The sequence below is a fragment of the Sebastes fasciatus genome, chromosome 14 (genome assembly GCF_043250625.1).
Source record: "Sebastes fasciatus isolate fSebFas1 chromosome 14, fSebFas1.pri, whole genome shotgun sequence".
Classification (NCBI taxonomy): Eukaryota; Metazoa; Chordata; class Actinopteri; order Perciformes; family Sebastidae; genus Sebastes; species Sebastes fasciatus.
This window is the reverse complement of record NC_133808.1, coordinates 26,612,953-26,638,505: the sequence shown is the minus strand read 5'-3', so window position 1 is coordinate 26,638,505 and position 25,553 is coordinate 26,612,953. Positions and strand designations below refer to the sequence as shown.

The following is a 25,553-nucleotide window of genomic DNA, read 5'->3' as shown; positions in this document are numbered from 1 at the left end:
CACGAGTAAACAGGACAATGACAGGACAGGAGTGTGTTTGTGTGTTTGTGTGCGTTCACACCTCTCCTTGCGTTCCTCTCCTCCAGGCGTCGGAGAAGATGGAGCTGACGACACTCTGGGAGCGGGTGTGGCCTGATGATGTCATCTCTGATACGCCACTGTCCGATTGGCTGGAGTGGTTGGACTGGGACTCTGGGGTGTGGACACACATACAAAAGTTTGTTGAACTTTTTGATGCTAATTTAATTTAATTTATTAATGGATATTAAAGCTGCAGTCAGTAAGTTTGAGAAAATATGACAAAAAGTTGTTTTTACAAAACTGTCACTATATCCTGACAGTGCAATATATTAATTAGCGTTAATATTGTATATAATATAATAATATTGTATGACCTGTAAAAAATATCTAACATTTGGCTGTTGAACTTCAGAATGATGTCAACCAAATCAGACAGACATACATACCTGGAAGGCTGGAGGAGCTCGATCCTGACTTGATAGAGGAAGAAGAGAGGGAGGACCAATCGTAGGCCGCCTCCGTTCTCCGCATTGCCTCCTGGAAGTTGATGTACAGCTGCTTCCCGTACTGATAGACCGACAGATAGACAGACAACAGGTATTGACGGATATGCAACTACAACAAACACATTAACTGCATTGAAGGAAGCAGTTCAATTTGATGTACTGCATGTTCATCACACTAAACATAGTGCAGCATGGAGACTGTTACATTATAAATAACACGGTTTCGTTTTACAGGGCGGCTGTGGCTCAGGAGGTAGAGTGAGTCGTCCACTAATCGGAAGATCAGTGGTTCGATCCCCGGCTCCTCCAGTCCGCATGTTGAAGTGTGGGCAAGATACTGAACCCAAAATTGTTCCCGAAGGCTGTGCCATCGATGTATGAGTGTGTGTGAATGATTAGATTACAATCTGTCATCAATGTATGATGGCATGTGTTGTAAAGTGTTTTAAGTGGTATAAACACTAAAAAGGCGCTATATAAATTAACTCTCCATTTACCATATTAGCATATGATACGGGCAGCATCATTTTATGTTTTACAACAGGAAAAGTTTTTACCTTGGCGATTCGAATACTGTTGATCCATTGTTGGAGGGTCCTGACATCATCGCAGCAGAGGTACTTGATGTACTGAGACTTCTTCTGGATCTGAGGGTGCTACAAGAAGAGGGTAAGAAAGTGAACCACCGTCGTAGGACTGAAATCCCAGGGTTAAACCTGAAGCTACCTACCAAAATCCTGCTTCGTAGTACAGGCCTCTGCCCTACATGATACTTTGTTTACTAGTAGTGTTATTACTACTACTTTTGGGATTCCTACTAGTACTATTACTACACCTCCTCTTAATGTTGCTGCAACAAACACTCCAATGTATGTACTGTTTAAAATTAAAATCAAACCACTGCAGTATAAATACATTAAACAAAAATACTACTGTTCCATTTATTGTTATAGTATCTGTCTTTTCTTTGACATAGGTGTCGTTACTCTGTCGCACCACTAGGTGGTGTTGGGAGACTACAGTGCTGTGTATGTATTTGTGTGTGAATGTACCTTCAGCACCATGCAGTAGTCAGTAGGAGCCTTGTACTTGCTCTTGTAGTCTTGGCCGAGGTACACATTAACGTGGTCCAACTGGAGAAAACACACCAGGTCTCTGGATGCCTACACAAACACACAATTTCAAGTAGATTTTCAGTTTTAAAATGAAGAAATTATTACTGTTAAACAAAATATGGTTGTTTTCTACTTATTGCCTTCTCAGCTTCTTGTCATTACACACACCTTGGCCTTTCCCTTGGGAACATAGTAGATGCCAGAAGCCCTCAGCAGAAAGTAGCGTTTCTTCCACGACTTCTTCCCATCCTCTTTCAGCCACAACGGTCCCTCCATCTCGGGGACGGACACGGAGCTGCCGCCGAAACACTCCTGACACACAGAAACACACACACTTGATATTGCATGTTTCAGTGTACACTGTTAAACTAAAGAATGTATCAGTGTTCACAGCAGGTGAACATGATAGTGATATGTAATGCAAGGCCAAATACTGTACGTAAGGATGTTACTTAAAGGGAAACTTATTATTGTGTCTAACCAAGTCCTGCTCAAGGAGACGTCTCGTCCTGTAATCTTGTGAGATGTGACTTGTTGCAGGAAGACAACAGTGGAACCATGAGTGGCGAGAGGAGTGCCGGGAGGAGTTTGATGTGTCGGAGTACAGAAAGCGTAGCTTAGTGTCATCTAAAAGATTTTCAATTTCATGGCTGAATATTTAGCTGATTTCCACAATGTGGATGAGGCCTAACCCTCTTGTAAGATTTCAGAAGGCGACTTCTCTTTGAGCGAGACTTGGTTGGACACAATAACAAACAGACCGGATCGAGCGAAAGGTAAAGAAGAATGTATTATTTCTCTGTAGGGTCCTTTCCATAATGTTGTCAGACACTTATAATAACAATCTGAACCTGTCAGTGGAAAAACAAGCACTTTTAGTGGACGTACATTGACTGTGAGGAATTGCCCGATAGGATGGTCTGCATTGTCTCGCTCAATACTGGACATATTTCAACAATGTTTTTCGCCGTTAGTCACTTAGACACAAAAACACGGGAAAATAGGGTCCAGGTTGAACCAGAATAACCGCCTCGTGGATGTATGCCTCCGCCAACCAGTCAAGTTTCAGTTTACATCCACGTCTGTCCAAAATGTCATCTCTTCATCATTCTATCCTGTTAGACATTACTGTGAAATTGTCCTAATTAGCATATGAATTCTCGAGTTATGGCTAAACACTATTATGTGAGGTCACAGTGACCTTTGACCACCAAAATCTAATCGGTTGATTTTTGAGTCCAAGTGGATGTTCGTGCCAAATTTGAAGAAATTCCCTGCAGATGTTCCTGAGATATGGTGTTCACGAGAATGGTATGTACGTACATATGGACAACCCGAACACTAATGCCTCTGGCCATTGCTGCCGGCGCGGAGGCATAAGAATACCGAAGTTTCCCTTTAACAAAATTAAATGGGCACTCCAGTATCGCTATAACTGGTGTGCTAGCTCAATGTGAAAGTATCACATCAGACTGTTACTGAAATGGTGGGTGCATGCTTCGGACCCCCATTTCTCGAATATCAACACTGGCTGCCATTCTGAAGACTGTGAGGCGGAAGCTGTCCAGAGGATTTCTGGGTGAAGATGCATTTGAGGAAGCAGCTGTGTGCAAGAGGAGAAAACAAACTAACCTCTAACAGAGCCTCTTTGTTTCTTTCAGTCATCTCACACGTCTCCTTCCGCCCCAACAAATAGTTCTGCAGTATAGAGAGATAAACAAACCACTGGTTAGCAAGATTAAAAAACATCTGCATTATTTGATTAAACAGTTTAACCTTTTGTTACACCCCCCTACGTGTTTATATGTGTGTGCATGGATCTCACCTGGGGGTTTTTGAACAGAGCATACTTCTCGACACGTTCAATGAACATCAGGCGGTTCTGGCTGTCTCTGGTCCAGTTCAACAGGTTCTCCACCAGGTTCTCATGATCCTCGAAGATCCGCTCTGCACACAGTGAATGAGAGATTTTAGTTAATTTCGGTAAAAGCAATACGAATCAGAAAATACAGCATGTTATTTTCACTTTGGATATAGACATTGCTGTCATTCATCGGCCTTATTGTGTCCTCAAGGGGGTCTAAACCCTGTTTATTTTTAATCTTAAGAATAAAATGGAGAAAACTCAATAAACTGTAAAATATAAAGATTTTGGCATAAAACACAGACTTATACAAATATATACAAATATGAGTTTTTGGCCTTTTAAAGTTTTGGATTTAAGAACATTTCTCTGATCTTTTATTGTGAAGGACCTCTCTAAATTTGAAATTTCATTAGAAGAAATTAACAGATGTGGCCAGTATTCTTCTAACTATAAATTTTCATTTGAAAGATTTTTTTTTTTAATGACAACCGCAATTTCTAATAAAAACCTCAAAGTCCCTGAACACATAAACATGCAAGTCTCCTGGATGATATTACTGGGTTATGTTGTGGCCATCAGTGAGAGATGTTTATTTTTTTTCCAGAGAAATTCAGTTTTTCCTCTCAGTTAGGTGTGATGTCTGGCAATAAATACAACAGTACCAATGCATGCCATTAGCAGTTGCTATGGAGACTCAAGACATAGCAACAGAAACGCAACACCGCAGTTGGTGAATTCATCAAAAATCCTAAATTCCTTCAAAGTTTATCCTCTAACTTCTGAAGAATATGAAGCTAATCAGATATGTCTTACTGCAGTGCTTTGTGTTGACTCTCACTGTTCTTATGGTACAGTTTTCTATTTTTTCGTGATTTTAAACAATTTGTTTGGGAATGTGAAAACTGTAAAATTTAGACTGTTACTGCAGAAACCTTCCCCACTGATCATAACCGTGCTCTCCTCACTGCTCTACAGAGGAAACATGACAAGTGGCAATCTGCTGCCCTCTTTTGAACGCTGTGTTTCGCACCCCAGCTGCTACTCAGATGTTTTCCTCTGAGAATTGAAATGGACAAAACCATGTCAGCTGTGACCCACATTGAATGTTTGCACAACTGTGTTGACCTCACTAACAAAAAGTACCTTTTTTATTTGGGGCCAGATGTAAATATCACGTGGTTTCACTGAGACAGAACTCATTCTGAAATATAGACACTTTAATGCACCTCAGCATTTATACGTGTTTACTACCAATCCAAAGTAGCATATCATTTTTAACAGATTTCGTAGCATAGCTGTTCAGCATCACTTGCTTTATATAGTAATTATTATGTCCAACTACATCACATTACAACAGATTTCACAATAATACTGTAGTTAAGATTTTGGCAGTGTGATAGTAATTACAGATGCATCACAGTATATGATCTTGGACTTTTTAATCCTTCAGCAAGTTGTTAAACAATTACTCAATTAATTGGTTAGTCAAACAAATAATTAGATTGATTGTTGATGACTGATTATGTTGATTATGTTTGTTAGTTTGCACCTATACAGCTGACAATGTGAATGTTGAGTAACTTCAGTACATGATATATTCTTGTTTATGTGACCTAGTTGGTTGGTTTCGCATACCAACAACAATTTGTGTTGTGTCTTTTATAGTTTGAATGCCCCAAAAGACAGTATCTTGTGCAAAAACAATGCATTGAGTGATAATATAATAAGTAATAATCGTGTGCTTCACAGCAGATGAGCAGCACTAAGTAGCAATATCGATAATATTGTTAATTTAAGTGCCTTGTAAAAATGTTTTGTGAATGTCATTGATCAATGTGTTGTTCTATACTATATACTTCTATTATAACAGCAAATACTGCTGCTTCTACTACTACTATGACAACTACTATTACTACTACTACTAATGTAAATAATTCTTCTTATAATCATGATTATTATGTGCCACTCTGTTATTTCCTGTAGGGAAGCAGTGAGAGGTCAGAGGTGATGATCTGACAGGAAGTCAGTGTCTTGCCTAAGGGCTCTCAGCAGGGTGCTGGTGGTGCGGGTGGTGCTGGTGTGTATGTTTGTATGTGTCGAAGGGTTATTCCCTTAATGAACACAAGGGCCAATTCAAATCTTCCTAAGGTCAAATCCTAACCCTCAGACCAGTTTTTTTTTTTTGGCGGTGTGGATTTGTGTAAATGAGGAAAGGTTTAGGTTTGACTAAACGTGACAGAACAAGCTACACTTCACCTTCTCTCTCGTTCTTTCATAACGACGCTGACTGGCTGTTAAGCAGAAGCCCTGAAGATGTAGGTTAGATCACATGCATCATTGCACCAGACCTACATAAAGACTGTGTGTGTGTGTGTGTGTGTGTGTGTGTGTGTGTGTGTGTGTGTGTGTTTTTTGTGTGTGTGTGATTGTCAAAGAGTGTTAAGTGGAGTTGAAGCTCGTAGTACAGTGTGTGCTGACAAACACACGTCTTGTGTGTGTGTGCTCACAGCTGACATATCTGTGCTGTCTAATAGTCACTGCTGGGCTCAATGTTACTGACAAATATACGCAATAATGGCTCTCCCTCGACACACGGGCACACCTGGAGATCTGGAATAGGTTGTGCCAGTAATCAACTTAATCAGGTTGCACCACTCAATGTTTTACTGTTTTACTGTGGCTGGTAAATCCGTTAGAAATTACTTAATCTGTTACTTTAAAACATCTTTAGCAATGTCAAAACCTAAAGCAATCAACACTGAAGTCACAGCATGCAGCCATAAAGCTAGCTAATCCAATTACACCATCTAAGAGACATTAATTATTCATTTGATCAGCTGAAATATGCCATCTATTTTTCATCAACCTCTACTCACTCTGGGCCAGTGATATAACGATCTATGCATTACTAGTTCGTGAGTTGTAAAACGAAACCAGCAATAACTGTGTATGAGCATTTCAGTAGTTACCAGGACAAAGCAGCGTGTGTGTGTGTGTGTGTGTGTGTGTGTGTGTGTGTGTGTGTGTGTGTGTGTGTGTGTGTGTGTGTGTGTGTGTGTGTGTGTGTGTGTCTGCTCACCCATCTGCAGCTCGTTGATGCTTTCCACCAGTGACCAGTCTGGACTGTAACCACAGTGAGATTTCTCCAGTAAACTGTCCAAAACCTGAAGAACAGGAGACACTGTGAGCATAACACTGCACTGACAGCACTACTACTGTTAATGACGCTAGTACAACTACAGTCAATGATGCTAGTACTACTAATGTCTATGAAAATGATACTACTGTTAATGGCACTACTATTTTGAATGACAGATACACATGGTGACTACGGACTAATGATATTACTACTATTAATACTACTATCATGACAGCTAATGACACTACTACTAGTGACTACTGACTGATGGTATTACTAATGTTACTAGTTACTAATTACTAATGTTATTTGCATTACTTATACTGTAACAGCTACTGCCCTGCCCTTCAAACCCAACTGCTTCAGCTACATTACTGTTACTGCATCTAGTGTACTGCGAGTCGTACCTGTCTGACTGTCTGTCTCTCGTCCACCATCATAGTCTTTGAGCTCTCGTCTGACAAATGAACGCGAATCACCAACTACGAAGAGAGAAAAGAAAGAGAGATTATTATTTACATCTTTGTTATGTTAATTCTTTATTGTTGTTAAATTCATTTTTTTTTTTATACATAGTCTCTTACAACAACACAGTTTTGCAGTTGACAAAACAATTACAATTTTGTTTTCTCATCAAATTAAACAGATCTACTTTGTGGCTTAAAAGCATCACATCTAATGGAGCTTAGAGATTGCAATATTTAACTACATTAATTCGACTTTTTCAGAAAGAAACCAACTTTTGCTTGTGCAGTAAGGAAGTAATAGTACATTTGAGATGTTCCAGTACAGCAAAGTACTTCACACACACGCATGCACACACATAGCATGAAGCTACGTATTTGTTTCTATGGTTAAATGTGGGTTAAAAGACCCAATTAAATGTCACCATTGAAATTAAAAGGTATGTCTGCATGTTGGTTTGTTAACTTTGAGTGTCTAATTGTTCATTATAAACATTACTGATGTATACAAACCTTTTGAAAACATCATAACTTTGATTTATTTGTAGTCTAAAATGTATTAAATAAAAATAAATGATGTGTAAATTGCCCATAAATGATGTGTAAATTGTTTTTTTGTGCATATACGTTGTTTATACATCTGGCCTCTAATATTTTAACACCTACCAGTCAATCAAATTAAAGTATTTTGCATGCCCATAGTATTAATGAGGTTTTTATAAGCTTATCTTTAGACCATCTTATCGTTCACTGTCCTTTAAATGATATTGCTTTGTGTGTGTTTGTGTGTGAGAGTCAGAGAGAGTGCCGAAAGATCCACTGTCACTTTCTGGAGCTTTGTTTAATATCAACACACAGACGGTTAGATTTAACAGACGCACAGACAGGTAGCTGGTGTTCCGTCTCAGTTTGTAATAAATCCAGGTTGTTAATCCATTCTCTCTCTCTCGCTCTCGCTCTCTCTCGCTCTCTCTCTGTGGGATTGGGGCTTAACTTGCAATGGTCATTATGCTGAGTGCTGTCTGTGTGTTGACCCCAGCTGTTATTGACCAGAGCTCTCCATGTGGAGTAACACTGACCTGACCCAGAAAATTGAGTCCGCTGGACACGTGCCAGATACAGACACACACACACACACACACACACACACACACACAAGCACATGCACACAGTCCTACACAACACATATTTCTCCTGCATCGTTCTCTCGTGTGTGTGAACCAGACTCACCTTTTTAACCTGGGCCTCCTTGATCTTCTCCAGGGCGACTCGGATATTTTCTGCCTTGAGCTTGGCAGCCTGCTCCTCCTGCACACACACACACATTGACGACAGCAACAGACATTATACACCAGTCGGTCGATACAAACCAACAGCATTGACAGACACATTTCCTGCAACACTCGCAATCCGTATTAATGACACACATGCACAACTCTCACCTACCTGATTCCTCCAACAGGAATTCATTGTTTATTTTTCAGTGGATTTCCCTCAAACAACCAACACTTCTGTGTCTGCTTTTTCAAACAAAACTACAAAAAAAAAAAAAAAAATGCATCCAGAAAATCCCAGTTTCTATGGGCAGTCTTGTGAGCTGGCTGTGCACATAACTCCTGTTTCCTTAGGCGTCTTCCAGATGGATATTTATCATGCTAAAGATTGAAGGAAAAGCTAAAATAAGACGATGTGAAAGCAGAGATTATTCCCCAAAAAGAGCAGTCCAAGGTTAGTCCCAGCGAGACAGAGGTGCACTTCCCAAGGAGCACAAACTGTGAGGAATCATCAGACACGTCTGGTCGGCAGCGCAAAACCTGCTTCTCCTCCTCCACCTCTTCATAATCATCATCATCATCATCATCTCCGTATTATTGTGACCGCAGGGGAATGTCATTGGATTAATGCTCGGACGCTACATGTCGGTACATAATCATTGTCTCTCTAGAGGATTATCCAAAATTCCCAAACACACACTCAAACCGGAGGCGACGCCAGTGTTTCTCTGCCACTGCAGCCGACAAAATAGAGGACGGATGGAGACACGAGAAAGTGAAAGAGTCCAGTTCTGTTTTCCTCCGACAACTCGGCAGCGAGATGCTCCGATCTGCAATCACAGCTTCAGTTCGATTCTGCACAAACACCAGACTTCAACAAGGCGATGGTGCCAAGATAAATCAGAAAATAAACAGTAGAAGGAGGCAGTGGAGGAGGATGGATGGTGGATGGAGAAGCAGAAGTATAACCAGACAGCCTTAAATCCAGCAGAGCAGAGTGCAGGCGCTAACACAAGATCTGGAAGCAAAAATAAGAGTAGAAATAAACAGAGAACGATAGAAAATGAAGTAGAGATACTGACTATCTGATCTGTTTACACTCTTACTAAGCTGCAGGTTGACTAATCTAGTTATCCACTGACTTGCAGACTGACTGAGAGCCAGATTCACTGACTACTGACTGATCGGCTGGTTAGTGATGCAGCCGACTGTTTGGTTCACTAACTGATAGACAGACAAGCTGACTGACTCATTCCCCGACTAGCTACTAAATCAAAGTGAAGGATGCTACCTTGTCCTGTCACATCCTCCCTGGCCGAGGTAGACAGAGGGAATGAGAGGAAGAGAGAGGGAAGTAGAGATGGACGGCGGTGGGGGAGGGGCGTTTTTTTTTTTTTGCTGTGCCAACTTGCATGCAGAGGCACTGATCTCTTTATCTCAAGCTCTCATGCCCCCTCCTCGCAGTCTCTCTAGTCCTCTCTCGCTCCATGCAACACAAGTCTCCTCGTCTTTCCACTTCTCTTATCTGATTTGTTTTTCCTCCTCGTTGTCGTTTTCTCCTCGTCTCACTCTCTAATTCACTCGTCGTCTCCCTCTTACTTTGAAGTCAATTTTAGGGGATCTTTCCAGTCGCTTCACATGAGTGTCTGAGTGTCCGTGTGCCCTCACGGAGGTGCTCCACTTTAGCCAGTCAGCTTACAACACACATTAAAGAGGACACATATTGTAAAAGAGCGAAAGGGCAGAATGAAATGAAGAAGATGGGGGGATGAGGGAGAGCAGATTAGCAACCAATCTCCTTATCGACACCCCCCCCAAAAACCCCCTGATGTACACACACAAATTCTCAAAGCAGCAGCAGCAGCAGAGAATCCTAAGCTCATAAACAGCTTCATAATGACAAGCCTATGTTTTGTTGGTTGGGTTTAACGCCTGAGGATTTACATTAAAAGCAGTGAAGTATCAAACGTACTAGAATTAAATTTGAATGTGATGGTGTTAAAATTTGTCATCATGTATGAAAACTATCTGAATCACTGAACAGGCACAAAGTCAGTTAATAAATGTGGAAAAATATAGTGTTTCAGTTAGTTAGCGTGTGATACTAGAGCTGGACGAGCTGGATATCAAGATATTAAATGACCTATATCGTGATAGAAGATTTTAGGCTTATAGCCCAGCCCTATGTGATACTATTTAAATCAAAGGAGATACGCGGAGTGTGTGCAGAAAAAGAAATATTAGCAATATAGAAAAAATATTGTGTCAAAATATATGTACGTACAGAACGTTATGACGTAAATCTTACAGTTTGTTTAACAGTAACCTTCAAATAAAATGGTAAGTAATAGAAACAGTCAGCGATATCAGTTACCATGTAATATGATAAAATACATACGTTATTCATGTTAAAAAAATATAAAATTAAAATAAAGCAGATTTGGTAATGGTAAATTACAATGCAAGTCTGATAATATATTTAGTCACAAACTTTAAAAAAAATCAGATATTACATAAATCTATCATTAGCAGCTATTACAGTACGCCTGACGCACAGACATTAGACTTACATAACACTTATTTGAGCTTAAATACACCTAAAAATAATATGTAGAGACAAATGGTAGATCTGAGGATTATATTTGACTAAATATATTATATAATACCTCATCTGTTCGTGCCTTTTAACATTTGAACTGCGGGATAATGGCTGCTAAAAATATTTACTAAACATGAATGAGATAGTACGGGTAGCCAGGGAATAAAACACCTGTCATATCACATTATTCTGCGTTGCGTCAATTAGCATTTTAATGCTAACTGACACTATATTCTACATTGTGTCAGTTAACGTTCACAATGCCTTATCAACAGAATATTACAGGCCTGAAGCAGCTGGCTAAGAAGTGTCAGCTATCATCATCATCTTCATCAGACTCATTATTGTCCCCTTCATCTCTGCCTTCAACATCTTCATCATCATCACTGCAAGGCCCTGCCCAGGGTTACAAGTTTCATTTCCACATATAGTTTGTAACTGTAAAGTTACTTTAGATCATTCTCCCTCAATATTATCGATCTTGATTGTTTACTTGTGAATAATTTTAAATCTTTTAAAACAGACGAGGTATCTAATGGTTGTTATTGCTGTATATATATTATATTTTGTCACTAATCACTCCCTCCAAAGCATCCCGGCTGAAACTTGTACTTTTCATCTTGTTAAAATGTCCAAAACTTCATTTCATAACAAGATGTGCTTCTAAAAATCATAAATAAATTCAGGTCAGCTGTTAATTTAACCTAAACAAAGCAAGCAAGCAAGCAAGCGTGTGTTATCTTACTAACATTTAACCAGTGGGCAAACTCCGGGTCTGAAAAGTGAAGCCTGATAGCCAGCAGGGGGCGACTCCTCTGGTTGCTAAAAGAAGTCTGTGAGAAAATGAGCCTACTTCTCACTTGATTTATTACCTCAGTAAACATTGTAAACATGAGTTTATGGTCTCAACATTAGTTTCAAGTCTTCTTCAATACAGCATGATGTTCATTTAGTAAATGATGGTCCCATTTAGAGTCAAATAGACCATAAAGCAGGGGATGCTTAGGGCGGGGCTACCTTGTGATTGACAGGTCGCTACCACGGCGTTGTCCGGTATGGGAGTTGCCCGTGTTTTCATCTTACAACTTTAACCCTTTCACAGTGTGTTTTCATGAAAGTTAATTTTAACATTTTAGTCTCCTAAAAATGTCTTATTCAGCATCCGGTTGTACTTAGCGCCACCCTCTTCAGGTTGCAAAAAAACGAGATGGTGGCAGCCAAAATGCCAAATTCAGGGCTTCAAAACGGCGGTCCACTTCTTATATACAGTCTTTGCATTTAACATGCAACAATTAGCATGTCAGAATACTAATGTTAACATTAGTTGAGCCTGAGATTTGAGAATGGATGACTAAAAACGCTGAAACTTTTACAGCTTTGCTCCAATTCTTCTGATCATATCTTTTAAGTTTCGCATGATCAAATAAATTGTTGCTAGGAGGGAACCAGACGGGACGGCACCAAATACCAACACATTTTCTGAACTTCCCTGTGTCCTATGAGAGCTGGAGATGCAGGTCTGGCTATGCATACATGATTATTATAGTTTGTAGGTTTGAAGAAGTGACTTGTTAAGCCATCGACAGATTTCTGATGTTTTATGCAGAAAATAACATCCATGCTTAACATAAGCTTGAGAGACTTTCCCTTGCTCTTTAAAGACAAAACACTGAGCTTAGTTGTCATATCAACATTCTTCATTTATTCAGACCCTCTATCACAATGAAACTGAATCCCTTAATTTTTTTAAATATCATGAATTTGCCCATTAATGATGGTTAGAGGGATTTTAAAAGGATAATTCATAATTGGTCAAATTTAAGGGTTTTATCACTTAAAAAATCTCTTTATCCTTTAGAAAACCAATTAAAAGCCATGATAATCCATTAATTCAACCATTAAGCCCAAATCTGTCTTTACTGGCATCGTTTTGCATTTTCATTTGGACGTAGAAATGCTCCGTTTCTATCAGACATTAACGATTTCTTCAGCAGATTTCTTCTTGTACCGCCCACCACAGATGACAGGTTTTTTTCTTTGCCTCCCACCGCTGTCGTCATCATGATTTCCAGCTTGCAGCATAAACGCATAAACGCATCTCCATCTCATAGATATTCAGTTGACCTACATTATAGAGCCACTAAAATTAGATTCTGCCCAGGAAAGATCCTGCTGCCTTTGAAGTCATAAGGAATGTGTCCCTCCTGAGCCGCCGTAGGCTCGAAACAGAGCGGACTGATAAGACTTATAGAGAGGCAGCAGAAGTGGGCCAGCCGTGTGTGAGAGTGCGATCGAGAAAGTGTGTGGGTGGATTGCATTTATTGCTGAAACAGTGTAACACTGACACAGAAAGAGTACTATTGCATGCTAACAGCCTCACATACAGTGCAGACATTTACTGAACGCATCTGTGCTCTGGAAGCCAAGTGTGATAATTACACCCTCAACCTAATCACTGCTGCAGGAATTAGACTGGCCCCGTAGCTCGTAATCTGCCTGCAATCTCAGGGGCCCCTCCTACTAATCTTAGACCACAATTTAAAACTAAATCGAGTTTTTCAGGGCATTTTATTCCAAGAATCAGTGAAGTCCGAATTAGTGCAGGAACGGAACACTGAAAGACGATGAGATGGGTGCTCCACAGAAGTAAAATCTAGATTTCAAACCAATGACAGCTGCTCTGAGATAAATGTATCTTGAAGGTAAAACATTAATCTGACTACATTTACTTACTTTGGACCCACTGGGCCTAGAGTGATGTCTGCTATAACTAAAAATCTGTTAAATACAGTGGTGTATCATTGGGGAAAAGGAGATGTCTACTAGATTATATCAAACTATGAGCTTTAAAAAGGTAGCCCACTGGGGTCTGCTTGATCCAAAACTCAATTTGACCCCCTGAGGTTTAGATAGATACTTCTTTTTCTCCGCAGGTTGATGGAATGAGGAGGACTTGGAACAGATTTATAAGTCTGTGTGCTGCCATCACATAGGCAGCCAAAGCCAAGAAACAAGACGGCCCATTGCCAGCCAGCAAACCAGCTGCTGTATGTGTGTGTGTGTTTGTTTGTGTGTGTGTTTGTGTGTGCATGTTTGTGTATGTATGATGCTACAGGGAATCACCCCCTCTCTGCCCCAAAGAAGATTATCCCTGAAGATCTGGCACATTCATCTAACATCCAATCAAACTGCCTCATCTGCTTTATCATCCAATCAAATCATGATGTTGCTGTTCCAATCAGAATAAAGCCTCCTTACTTACGCTTTATCTAATGCAACTTTACCCTCAGTCATTAAGAAGCCTACAGCTTTAGCTTAAGAGCAGCGGAGACTCTAACAAACATTAAAGTCGCACATTATCAAGATCCATCTCTCTGAGGACATTTATGTACATTATGTATTGCATCATCAGAAACTGAAAAGACAAATTTCAATTAAAACTTCCTCAAAATTGTGACGTTGATCAGAGCCGAGGAAAGGTTGATCTCCACCAGCATCCTGATCTGGGTGGAACAACAACACCACCATCACCAACAACAATTAGAGTAGTAGCTAGTCCCATTATCTGCATTGATCGGTGTTAGCTAGCACCAGGCTCATCCTCTGAGCTCCATTACTGACACTGGCTGAGCTCCAAACACCCGTTACCAAGCAGAACAAGGCTGCTACCTCTCAGGTCACCGCTGCAGGCTGCATGCTGCATGCTACAAACTGCACACTGCCAACTACAACAGGCTGCAAACTACATGCTGCAAACTACACGCAGCAAACTGCACGCAGCAAAACTACCCCAAAGAAAAACTACACGCTGCAAACTACAACAGGCTGCAAACTATACGCTACAAAACTACATACTGCAAAACTACACGCTGCAAACTACAAGCTGCAAAATAACCCGCTACAAACTGCACGCTTCACATGCAGTACTTCACATAAGCACCATTTCAACAGAAAACATACTCCCCAACAATCTGTATCTTACACACATTACTAAAATTTCCAAACAAAAAGCTTTCTGTTTTTAATCACATATTGTTAGAAAACCTCTCAAATACAGCAGATCTCCCCCAAATGTTCCCCAATATTGACTCTGGCTTGTTTTCCTTTCGTTGAAAGAGTTTGTAAATGCAGTTGTCAAATAAATTCTAACATGCTCCGTTTCTTCTTAGAGGAAAAGTTTTTTTAGATGGTTTCACGGGAACGTTCGGTACAATCCCCGCTCAGCTGATTTTAGCAAATAAAAGCAGACACAGAAGCGTTTCCTCTCACACTTACCTGTTCTTAGTTTCATAAAACACGGGTAAGTAATTCCAACATCATCATCACTATTATCAACCCAAACATCTCATTACAAGCAAATTGTGTTGTCGAAGCAGCCTTACAGCACGATTACACAGGATGTGTGTTAAGGTGACATTCATCTGACTGTTTTACATGATTCTGAAAACAAAAAATTTGGTTTATTCTCATGAGCCAAAGACATGCTGACAGAACTTTTGCTTCTGCATTGACAATGACTCCTGTGTGATCGCATTCCTGTAAGACTCCTGTTAGAGCCAGTGGCACATAATAATCATATATCACACACAGTACACATGGACTCCCTCATGCCTTTTCTTATTCTTACACATAGCAAACCTTCATGCTTAAAAAAAAAGGCAAAATAGCCTCTGCACTGACCAACAACCAAAGAGATGCTGTGTAAGATGCAAAAGATGAAGAAAAGAATATTTGATGGTGAACACATTAATGACCAGTTTCCACAAAGCTTTACAGAATGAAGGCTCAACACAGTGAAAGTGAAACTAATGCCTTTTTCTGTTTGCAATGGTATTAAATAAATGGTCTTTTCTGCAGAACATTTGATGACTGGTTCGATTTTATTGTATTCGTATTTGTCCAAATGTTCATTTTTACATTTTAAGCTAAATATATGTTTTGTCACTCAACACTTTGACAGTAGTCCTTTGACAGAAATTAGGCATTTCAGACAACTGTCACAACTCACTCAGTATAATTGGATAGTTCATAACAATGAACTACTGATGGTAATATTTATAGCTACTCTGGTTCCTTCAACAAGGCTGGTAAGGTAAAAATATTATCAGTTATGACCCAAATAAATATAAAACTGCATATTTTATATCTACATTTGTGCCCTGCTATGAGTAAAACAACGTGCAAGTAAAAAGTGCAAAGCATGTATATTGTGAATTCTGTATGTAAGGCATGATGCGAATACTTTGTGCTCTATATAAGGTCTTTTTAAATTTGTATTTTTTGACAATTATCACCATTTTATTCACATATTTTATAGTGTATGTTAGAAACAACTTTAAAAAATGCATCCAGTGCATTTCTGCCTTGCCAGATTTCAAAATATTTCACATCATGACAAACCAAACAAACACAGATTGATTATTTTAATCAGGCTACAGTTACACTAGAGTAACTGTATTTGTGACACCACGCTGTATCGCAGCCTCTGTAAAGCTTTGGGATTATACACCAGCATACTGCAGTCAAACAGGACACGTCACAGCACTGTGCATTACACTAACACACACACAAACTCTCCCCTTGTCAACACTTCTGAGAAGGAGATGGCGAAAGGAGGAAGTGGAAAGAAGAGGAGTTAACATGCCTCCTGATGCTTCATGCACAGAGATACAAAGCGGGGACAGAGTGATGCCATGCAAGAGGAGAGGAGAGGAGGGGCGTGCAGTAGTGAATGGAGTATCACCTTGGTCAGCAGGTGGGAAGGTTTTCCTGCTATGTTTCTCAGAATCAGAGAGGTTTCCCTGTCCAGATAGGAGTGCTTTAAAGAGAGACAGAGAGTCCTGGTGAATTAATCTGGTGTTTGATTGACTGGATGTGGCAGTTTAGCAGAAAGCTGTGCGGTGAAGCAGAGAGAGAGAAACCTGTGAAGGAGAGCTGGACACATAATAATCAGATTACAGTAATGATTTACAGTAGCTATGCTGGGATGGAAAGGAAGTGTTAAAACACACATCAACCAACATTCATATAAAGTAATTTAGAGCTTATTTTCACTCAGACTAGATAACTAAGATCATGAACTGATAAGGAAATCCACCTGATCCTGTAAGACTGTTGTATCTCATCAACACACAAACGCAGTTATTTTTCTGACGCAGGACTTTCATTTCATTTTTAAGAGCTCACTTTTCTTCAACCTTTTTATTTTTCCCAGAATGTGATTTAAAAAGAAGAATGGGTAACTTAAATTTAACCTCAAAAACTTTCATAACCTCTAAGAGATGCCATTTTGGACATTTCACCTGGTTAGCTCAACAACAAGCTTGCCGACACACCGGTATGCACCTTCACTGATCAACACCACGTCTATACATCAATGAGTTTGGGTTTTTGCCGCTCGCTGCAATTTTTGTCAGTTAATGGATCCAGAAAATCCTAATTTGATCAAAAGGAGTGGAACCTGTGAGGAGCACCACAGCAGAGTGTTATATACTGAGACACCTGTTATTCAAGCTACCTCTTTTTAAGCCTCATTGAAGAACTGCCACTAAAATACAGAACTTACAAGAAGTATCTAATTTACTACTTTAAAACGATTTAGTTAAAATTCATCTGAAGAAACAAACAAAGAGAGGAGTGTTGAGTTTCCTACTGACTTCAGTTTAGTAGATTTTTCTTGGAACTGACATCTAGTGGCGATGAGAGGAACTGCTATCTTCTGCTATCAGAGATACCTGGAAGCCCATACTCCAAACTACTAAATACAATCAAAGAATGTATAAAAATCCTCACAACTAGCCCTTTAACTGGCATGGTTTAATGAGTTTTTAACATCTGAACTGCCATGGAATCAAATGTAAAAATATCACTTTTTAAAAGTAAATTATCTCGTCATTTTTACGCACATAAATTGTTACGGTTTATCCTCTGAGAGAAGAGTGTGACATAGTGAGACTACAAACTTTACTGGGAAGCTCCCTCTCAGTGTCCATTATTCAGTTTAGGAAATAAAATAGACACTGATACAACCAGGGTATGGTTTCACAGTAATGTGTGTTGTCTCTCTAGACTGGAGAACTAAAGTGTGGTTAACATTTCTTTGGAAAATAGAGTTTAAATAATTCAAATAGAAACAAGTATACAGTCAACACTGAGAATGGAGGGCTGGGTTTAAACTCCAGACCAGCAGGATACCAGAGAGATTCTTATTAATTATTCAGTAGCTAAATTATTGACTATATAACTCGTATTTACTGACAATGTGAATTCCACAGACATGCAACAAATCTGTGGCTCAGTGAGCTTTATATAATCCCACATACATGCACATGCAGCAGTGCTGTGAGTCACCAGATCACCCTGAGCATGTTCCTACCGGGCAGACGGGGGTCCAATATAGACCCGCGTGGGTTTTACTGTTTTTACTAGAGTAAAGGAGACATATTTAGGAGACAAACAAGGAGTTGTTTGTGGTTGTCAGGGTGGGTAAGGGTCAGAAATGTCAAAAGACTTTGGTCCACAACTCCAGTTTGCTTTGCTGATCCCATATGTTCATATATTTACCAGTATTTTTGTTTTGGAATAAAAAATATCCACTTCCTCAAAACACAATTAAATGATTATTTAGTTTAATCTTATCTTATTTTGTTCCAATGAGAGATTGTGTTGAAATGTGATATCCATCTAGTGTTGTTAGAAATAACATATACATGTGTATATACCGGCATATATATTCAGACACTCAAACAGATAGTGATCTGTTCTTATCTTTAATAATCACGTGAACGTGTGTTTTGTGTGTGTGTGTGTGTGTTGTGTGTGTGTGTGTGTGTTATTCAATCTCTAGAAACCATTTTATAGAAAGCATTAGTTCTCTCTTGATAACCACAGATTAAAAATAATATTTAGGTCAAACGCACATGAATACGCACACACGATTACAGCCAGCTTTTCCCTTTGGCCAAGATCTGACCAATGTCCAAGTCCGTGTGTCCGAGTGTGTTGATCCTCTCTAGGACAGATTATTAATAAGAGAAAACTGTTGCTTCACAGGAAGACTTGGTTAGTCTATATGTGTATCTTCCTGTATGATAAACATAGATCACAGCCTGACTGTAATGTTAAATATTCTGTGCAATCAAAATGGTCTAATTCAGTATCTGCTGTATCTAATGTAACCTGTATGTCAAGATGTGCACAGATTTTGGTTCTAATCTGAATTTATTTTCATTTTGATAGATGAGTAAATATGTTTACTTTATCATCAATGAGTATATGTCGTAGTAGGGCTGGAAGTTACAGGTTAACTCACAATACGATCGCTATAATCATAGTTTAGAATCATTATGGTATCACCAAACAGAAGAGAGTACTATACATACCATTTTTCTTCAGATTTCTAACATAAACTTTGAAAAAGGAAAATCATTTTGAACAAAACCACCATGGTGACAAATTAAATGTCTCTCCGTGTGCACTAAATACATTTTTTAGTTATATAATTTTTAATTGTTGCTTTTATTTGATAGAGACAGTAGAGAAATTAGAGGAGATGAGGAAGTATGACCTGCAATGAAGGTACTTTGCCAGACTCAAACAGGGGACGTTGTGATTACAAGTTTAGCTTCTTAAACTCCGAGACGGTTTTCCGCAATTTGGTCAAGCACTTAAGTTACTTAAGCTTTTTCCTGCTATGCACCATCTTTACTAACAGCCTTTTTCCTTTTCACGACAAATAATTACTGTCCGTTCATCACAATGTAATCAGTTGGAAGCGCATCAGTTGGAGGCTCACCTGTTTGTTGAACAGGTGTCTCAAGTTACCGTTTCCTCATCCAACCTTAGCTCCACCCAGTAACTGACAAAGATGGCGCCTGGCATTAAACCCCCCGGGCGTGTTCCCAAGAAGGGTCCAGATGGATGACTAATTGTTTAAATATAAATTGTACCTTGTGCCCTAACCTTCTTACAGTCTAATGATTAGCATGTCAGTGTCCTTTTGTCTTTTCTTCTATCGTTCCTTGGTATTATGTTGAAAGGCGAAGGATATTGTGTAATAGACTACTGGAAAACAATGACCTCCCTCGTCACGTTTCAAGCATTCGTGACAAAGCTCAACTCTGACAATCAACACTCATGCTATTTTTTGGCCCTTAACAGACAGCGAGTGTGTAAAGGAGAGAAAGACTCAGTGATTCAAACTGCAGTAGTCCCAGTTTCTAATGAGCTGGACTCATGGGAGCAGCGCTCTGGGCTAAAAACACTACAGCACATCCTCTAATCCCTCTCTTTGTTTTCTCTCTCCGTCTCTTTCTCTGTATTTGTACTCTTTCTCGTTTCTGTGTCACCCTTTGCTTCACTCTCTGTTCGTTCCCATCATTGCCTTTCCCTTGTTCCTTTATCATCTACGGTCATTTGCTGACTCACTCTGGCCTTTCTCTCATTATTCTAATTCTCTCCTTCAATCCTCTTCTCCCTTTACTCTCTCCATCGCCGGTCTCTCAGATTTGCAGGAGTATCTGTGTGTGCACTGGATGAATTTGGAGCAGTAACCCAGTTTCCTTCTCACTAAACAGCGTTTGTGTTTGCAGTGCAGCTCATTTGGTTTCTTCTTTGGGTTGAGCAACATTAACATTAACGAGGCTTATATTTAAATGCCCTCAGCAGCCACCAGGGTCCGAAACAAAAGAAGGATTGAGGTATAAATGCAAAAAAAAAAGCCCTTGGGAAATGGGAAATGCACACAAACCAACCACTGTAACTGTTATGAGCTCTTTTTGGCATTTTATCCTGCTCACATTTTTTTGCTAGCACAGCTACGAATTGTTCACATCTGACTACGCAGGTGATTCAGGGAAGATTGTGACCAGGCTTTTCTTTTCAGTGTATTCTGGGACAGAAGAACGGAGCGGTTTTTGATCTTAAAGGAAGCGAAGAAACAGCCCGAAGCAGCAGAAGCAGCCAGCAGTAGGAGAAAATGCCAACCAACGCAAACCACTGCTGCAGCAAAAACTTAAAACAACTTAAAAAATTCAACAGCAAGGAAGGGTGGACTGTTGGAGAGGACCTGTTCCTGATCTGCAACTCTGGAAAACAACACGACTGTTTTATCGATAAAAAGAACTGGTAAAGGGGGACTTGAAGCCTAAAAATACACTCAGGTTCAACACTACATCTCTTTGGAAATGCAAGTTGTTACAGAATATTCTGATTAAACACGTACTATTTTACAATACTGTGGATTTAAATCTGTAAAGTGGCAATAGACAAGTTTTTTTTGCTTTACGGGTGTATTAATAACATTTTTATGTAGATGAATATCTAAAAAAATAAATAATACATCTACAGAGCCTTTAGAAAGGTGCCGAATAAAAGTATGGCTTTTCCTGAAAAAAAATATTATGATTGTGATTCCAAATTGAATGTTTGGTTTATCTCTGTGGGAGATACCTTAGGTTTGGTTCCCACTTCTAACAAAGCTTGTGAGCCAATAGTATAACGACGTTGGTATCACGTGGTATATCTGTGTCGTCAGTTATAACTGGAAAAAAGGATATATGGCTGAGATTGACGGTAAGTGCCTGGCAACGACTTGTTGTGAGGTAAATGCATTAGAACGCGGGAGGGAGAATGCAACATCTAGTGGCTGAATGTTATTAATGTTATCAATAGCACCTTTAACTTATCATGAAGTAAATGTTGATGTATGGCTATAGAATAATGACACGTTTAGATTGGTTCCCTTTAAACTTCGCTTTCGCACTGCAGTTCTGTCTGCCACCTGATACGATGTCTCAGGAAAATGAAGGCTGAACACAGGCACAAAAGGAAACAAAGGAAATGCGTCAACCTAAACAGGAAGAGGATAGCGCTTTTGTTTTCCCTGGTAAATATCCCCAGTTATCAAAGAGTATCAATGTAAGTTCTTTGCAGTAACTATCCCCAGTAGAGGAAATAGCGATGGTGGAACAACTGGAGTAACAAAGTGCAGTGTGTCCTCTGCAGTGTTGCACTCTTTTCTAATGAAAGTAGCTAGCAGTAGCTCCAAAAATTGCTAAAAGTCAACATATCGCGCCATGCGCTCATTTGGATGTTGGTGACATCACCGCACGTTCATTTGCATAAAGCTTGTCGGTTGCAGCGAGGGAGAGACTCTGCGCTGTTGGCAGGGGAGCCTTGACTGTGATTAGTCTGAACAGCACTGGGAAGGAATTACAAAATATTACATTTGAATATGTGTCTTGCTTTTTTCCCGATTATCTGAATAAGTCACTAAATTTGTCGCTTTTTATAAATTTAATTAAGTCGCTAAGAGGGTCTGAAAAGCCGCTAAATCTAGCAAGAAAGTCGTCAAGTTGGCAACACTCATGTGACTGTCACATGTTAATGCAGCTTTAAATGCAGATTGGTTTGAAAATGTCTGCACTGCATCACAAACTCACATGAGGTCACTTGGACAATAGTTCATTGTGATGGATTTCCGTAAACAACTTGCTGCCTGGAGGAATCTAAACAACAAAACCAGCAGGCAGTAGAGTCAAAGTCCTCTACATTCTCTCTCACCCCTTTGAGTCAACTATTCTAAAACTGTATGTATGCTCAGAATGTTTCCTGTATTTTCATTGCAATTATTGGCTGAAGCACATAATCTCTTCATAATCTGCTTGAAACAATAACTCCTCATAATCCCAGTCAGTGGACAGGTTTTAATGAGGTAGATCCAGTTAAAACACCATCACACCTGAACATGAAAGCAGCACTGAGGTAGACTGTTGTGATGGGAGCCTCAGGTGATGTACGGTCCTGAGCTCTGAGAGCAGCTGAGCTGTGATTGTGTCTCAACAGAAGTAAACACATCTGTTGACCGATAATACTGATCATTTCATCAATAATCCATTTTAAGTTTGTTGTGTTTAATACCCTTAGCTAGCTAACCATAGCATCTGCTCAGGTAACAAGATAATATTTATGATTAGTGCATTAGCTAATGTGTCTTGTAGAAGCATCCATTAGCACAACATCACTGTGCTATGTGATAAATCCTGTATTACATTGTATTGAGAGGAGTTTCTATTATGTTGTCCACCCCATTTATATCAGTGACGGTAGGCTGAATAACAGAATCACCTCTCTGTAAAACACAATACAGTTCAGCAGCACCACAAACTACATCCTCCGCAATGATCACAGTTGAATTACCTCTTCTCAATAAAAACTGAACATTATAACCCTCATTAACTTTAGCTAGGTGTACCTAATAAACTGGCAACTGAATGTAAGTCAAAGTACGGGTACTGACTGTAACCTCTATTGGGTGTTCTGAGATACGTATAGAAATAGACGTTTTGTCTGATCTTATAGATATTTTCTCCGCTGTAGTTGCATAACCAACTAGCTGCATCTTAATCTTAAACATATTTAAGATGAAGTATAATATATTCATCTTTGAAATAAGCAAAGTGAAGATCAGCTGAACACACAAACCATCCAATCATCCTTTTGTAAATACAAAGTGAGCATGTACCTCTGTGTTGGGATGACCTTGACTGGCTCCTTCAGCTGAGGGCATAACTGAAAGCTGCTGCCCATCTGATTCATTGGAGCGAAGAACGCTGTCCAACGAGTCCATGGAGGAGGCGGAGTTAACAGAAACTCCGGACCCCGAGGTGACGGAGGAGCGCGAGGAGTGAACAATTGAACGTGCCTAAAAAGAAAGAGAAGAGAAGCCGCAGGTAAGAAAACCAAAAAGATAGAAGGTGTTATATGCTGCACAATCTTTCAAGCTCTTGAACACATTTTTATTCATAAACTGTGAAAAGTAATCAACACAAAATCAAAAGACAAAGGCCACTTCGAAGCTCAGTTCACCTCGTGTTCGCTGACTGTGCCGACCGATCCCGTGCGTCGGTGCTGGCGCTGAGACGACCCGGGCCGTCGCATCGTGGCTGATGTGTAGGTGGAGGCGGAGCTAAGGGAGTGGGAGGAAGTCTGACGAGCAGCTTCATCCATACTGAGAGACGCCTGACGGGTGAGCAGAGGACAGAAGGTAAAGGCTGGGCTCATATATCATACAAAATGATGATGATGATTTTACATTGACACAACAGCATGAAGCAGGTTTAGTAAATATGTGATCCCTGTGATGCAGACATGAATCAATCTTTTAAATCTCATCAAAATATTCATCAAAGTTGTGGTTGTGTAATCTGCCATAGCATATTCTGATCAAGACCATGGTGGTCTGAAAGACACAAGAGTTGCCATGAATCGATCCAACTTTCTCTCCCCAAATAAACTCAGCCTCTGCTGATCCTATATTTTTCCCAAATACAATGCTGCTCGCCACAGGAGTGGGAGTTATATACCTTTACATTCTTGTAAATAGATAATTATTCATCAATAGTTTTGTATAAATAAATACATAGGCTACACAGTGTTAATAAATATCTATAAATAGGCATACATACACAGTATGAATAATATTTTCTCAGATTCTACAATTTAATTTTAAATTAAAGAAAAGTTATAATGTTTGTGCAGACCTATGCTGTCAGTTATCGTCCTCAAAGAGAAAGAAAATCAGAATCGACAGGTCAGACTAAAGCATCAAAAGCATCCCTAATTTTCTGCCAGGTGGTCGCCTTCGCAACCTGCATCACTGGGCTGCGTTCAAGTGCTACCAAGACGAAAGCAAATGCTGTCATGTTGGCTTGGCATAACTGTTTCATTTCTATTTGCAGTGTATTGACGACCTATTGCTACAGTATGTACTGGTGAATGACTGAATCATGTCTTTGAATCCTCTTCATACAGTCCTCAGTGAATATGTGTTTAACTGTGCAAAAGTTGCTCCTTCGTGCTTTGACGGCTGTTTTGAACACTGTAATGTTTTAATACACCAACGTTTTCTAAATGAAAGTCCTGGTTTTCAACCCAGACAATACTACACCTTCTCCAGCTGGGCAGTGATGTCGTCCAGACTGAAGTTAGAGGCCAGCGCCGGTCTCCCATGATGCCCGGTGGGAGCTCTGATAGTGCCAGCAGGTGACGCTCTAGTACTGCTGCTGCTACTGCTCGCCCCGCTGCTGCCCCCTCCACCGCTAACACTGCTACTACTGCCGCCACCACCACCGCCACCGCCGCTCCCTGCTGACTGCTGCCGGCTACTGCGCCCTGCTGGAGGCTTCTGACGAACCTGGAGATGGAAAGAAGGAGTGAATATAGACTCAGTGAGAACCAGCAGACCACAGGGGCGTAATTACAGCCAAAACTCTCTATTAAAACAAGACACAAGCTTAATTCTTCATATGGGCATTGATCAGCATAGATGTGCGAGTGTGTGTACCTTGGTGTCGGTCAACCCCAGGCGAGCCATGCCGCCGATGCTGTTGGGTTTTGTGTTGACGGTGCTGAGTTCCTGTTCGATCGAGCAGAGATCTGCCATGAGAGCATCGAGGTCCACGTTCTCCCCCTGATTCAACGCCTCTGTAGACACACAAACACATCAGCATGTGAGACGTGGAGAAGACAGAGACAGACCATGACGGAGCAGAAGAGGAAACGTGTAAA

At 40.0% G+C, this 25,553-nt stretch overlaps 1 protein-coding gene across 5 annotated transcripts in view; it reads right to left on the bottom strand.

The window, feature by feature from the left end:
• The window catches only part of raph1a (Ras association (RalGDS/AF-6) and pleckstrin homology domains 1a), a 69,082-nt gene that overhangs the window by 7,454 nt on the left and 36,075 nt on the right, over positions 1–25,553 (bottom strand). For 3 of the 5 annotated variants that reach the window (XM_074657546.1, XM_074657548.1, XM_074657547.1), the window contains exons 5-19: positions 25,330–25,469; positions 24,934–25,179; positions 23,853–24,005; positions 23,509–23,688; positions 16,729–16,803; positions 8,343–8,420; positions 7,056–7,130; positions 6,589–6,673; positions 3,468–3,589; positions 3,275–3,340; positions 1,811–1,954; positions 1,580–1,690; positions 1,085–1,183; positions 468–588; positions 62–192 (exon numbers count right to left, since the gene is read on the bottom strand). In XM_074657546.1, coding sequence (XP_074513647.1) covers positions 62–192; positions 468–588; positions 1,085–1,183; positions 1,580–1,690; positions 1,811–1,954; positions 3,275–3,340; positions 3,468–3,589; positions 6,589–6,673; positions 7,056–7,130; positions 8,343–8,420; positions 16,729–16,803; positions 23,509–23,688; positions 23,853–24,005; positions 24,934–25,179; positions 25,330–25,469 — 1,826 coding nt within the window. The remainder of the gene's footprint in view (positions 1–61; positions 193–467; positions 589–1,084; positions 1,184–1,579; positions 1,691–1,810; positions 1,955–3,274; positions 3,341–3,467; positions 3,590–6,588; positions 6,674–7,055; positions 7,131–8,342; positions 8,421–16,728; positions 16,804–23,508; positions 23,689–23,852; positions 24,006–24,933; positions 25,180–25,329; positions 25,470–25,553) is intronic. The other 2 variants (XM_074657549.1, XM_074657550.1) reach the window with 1 other exon arrangement.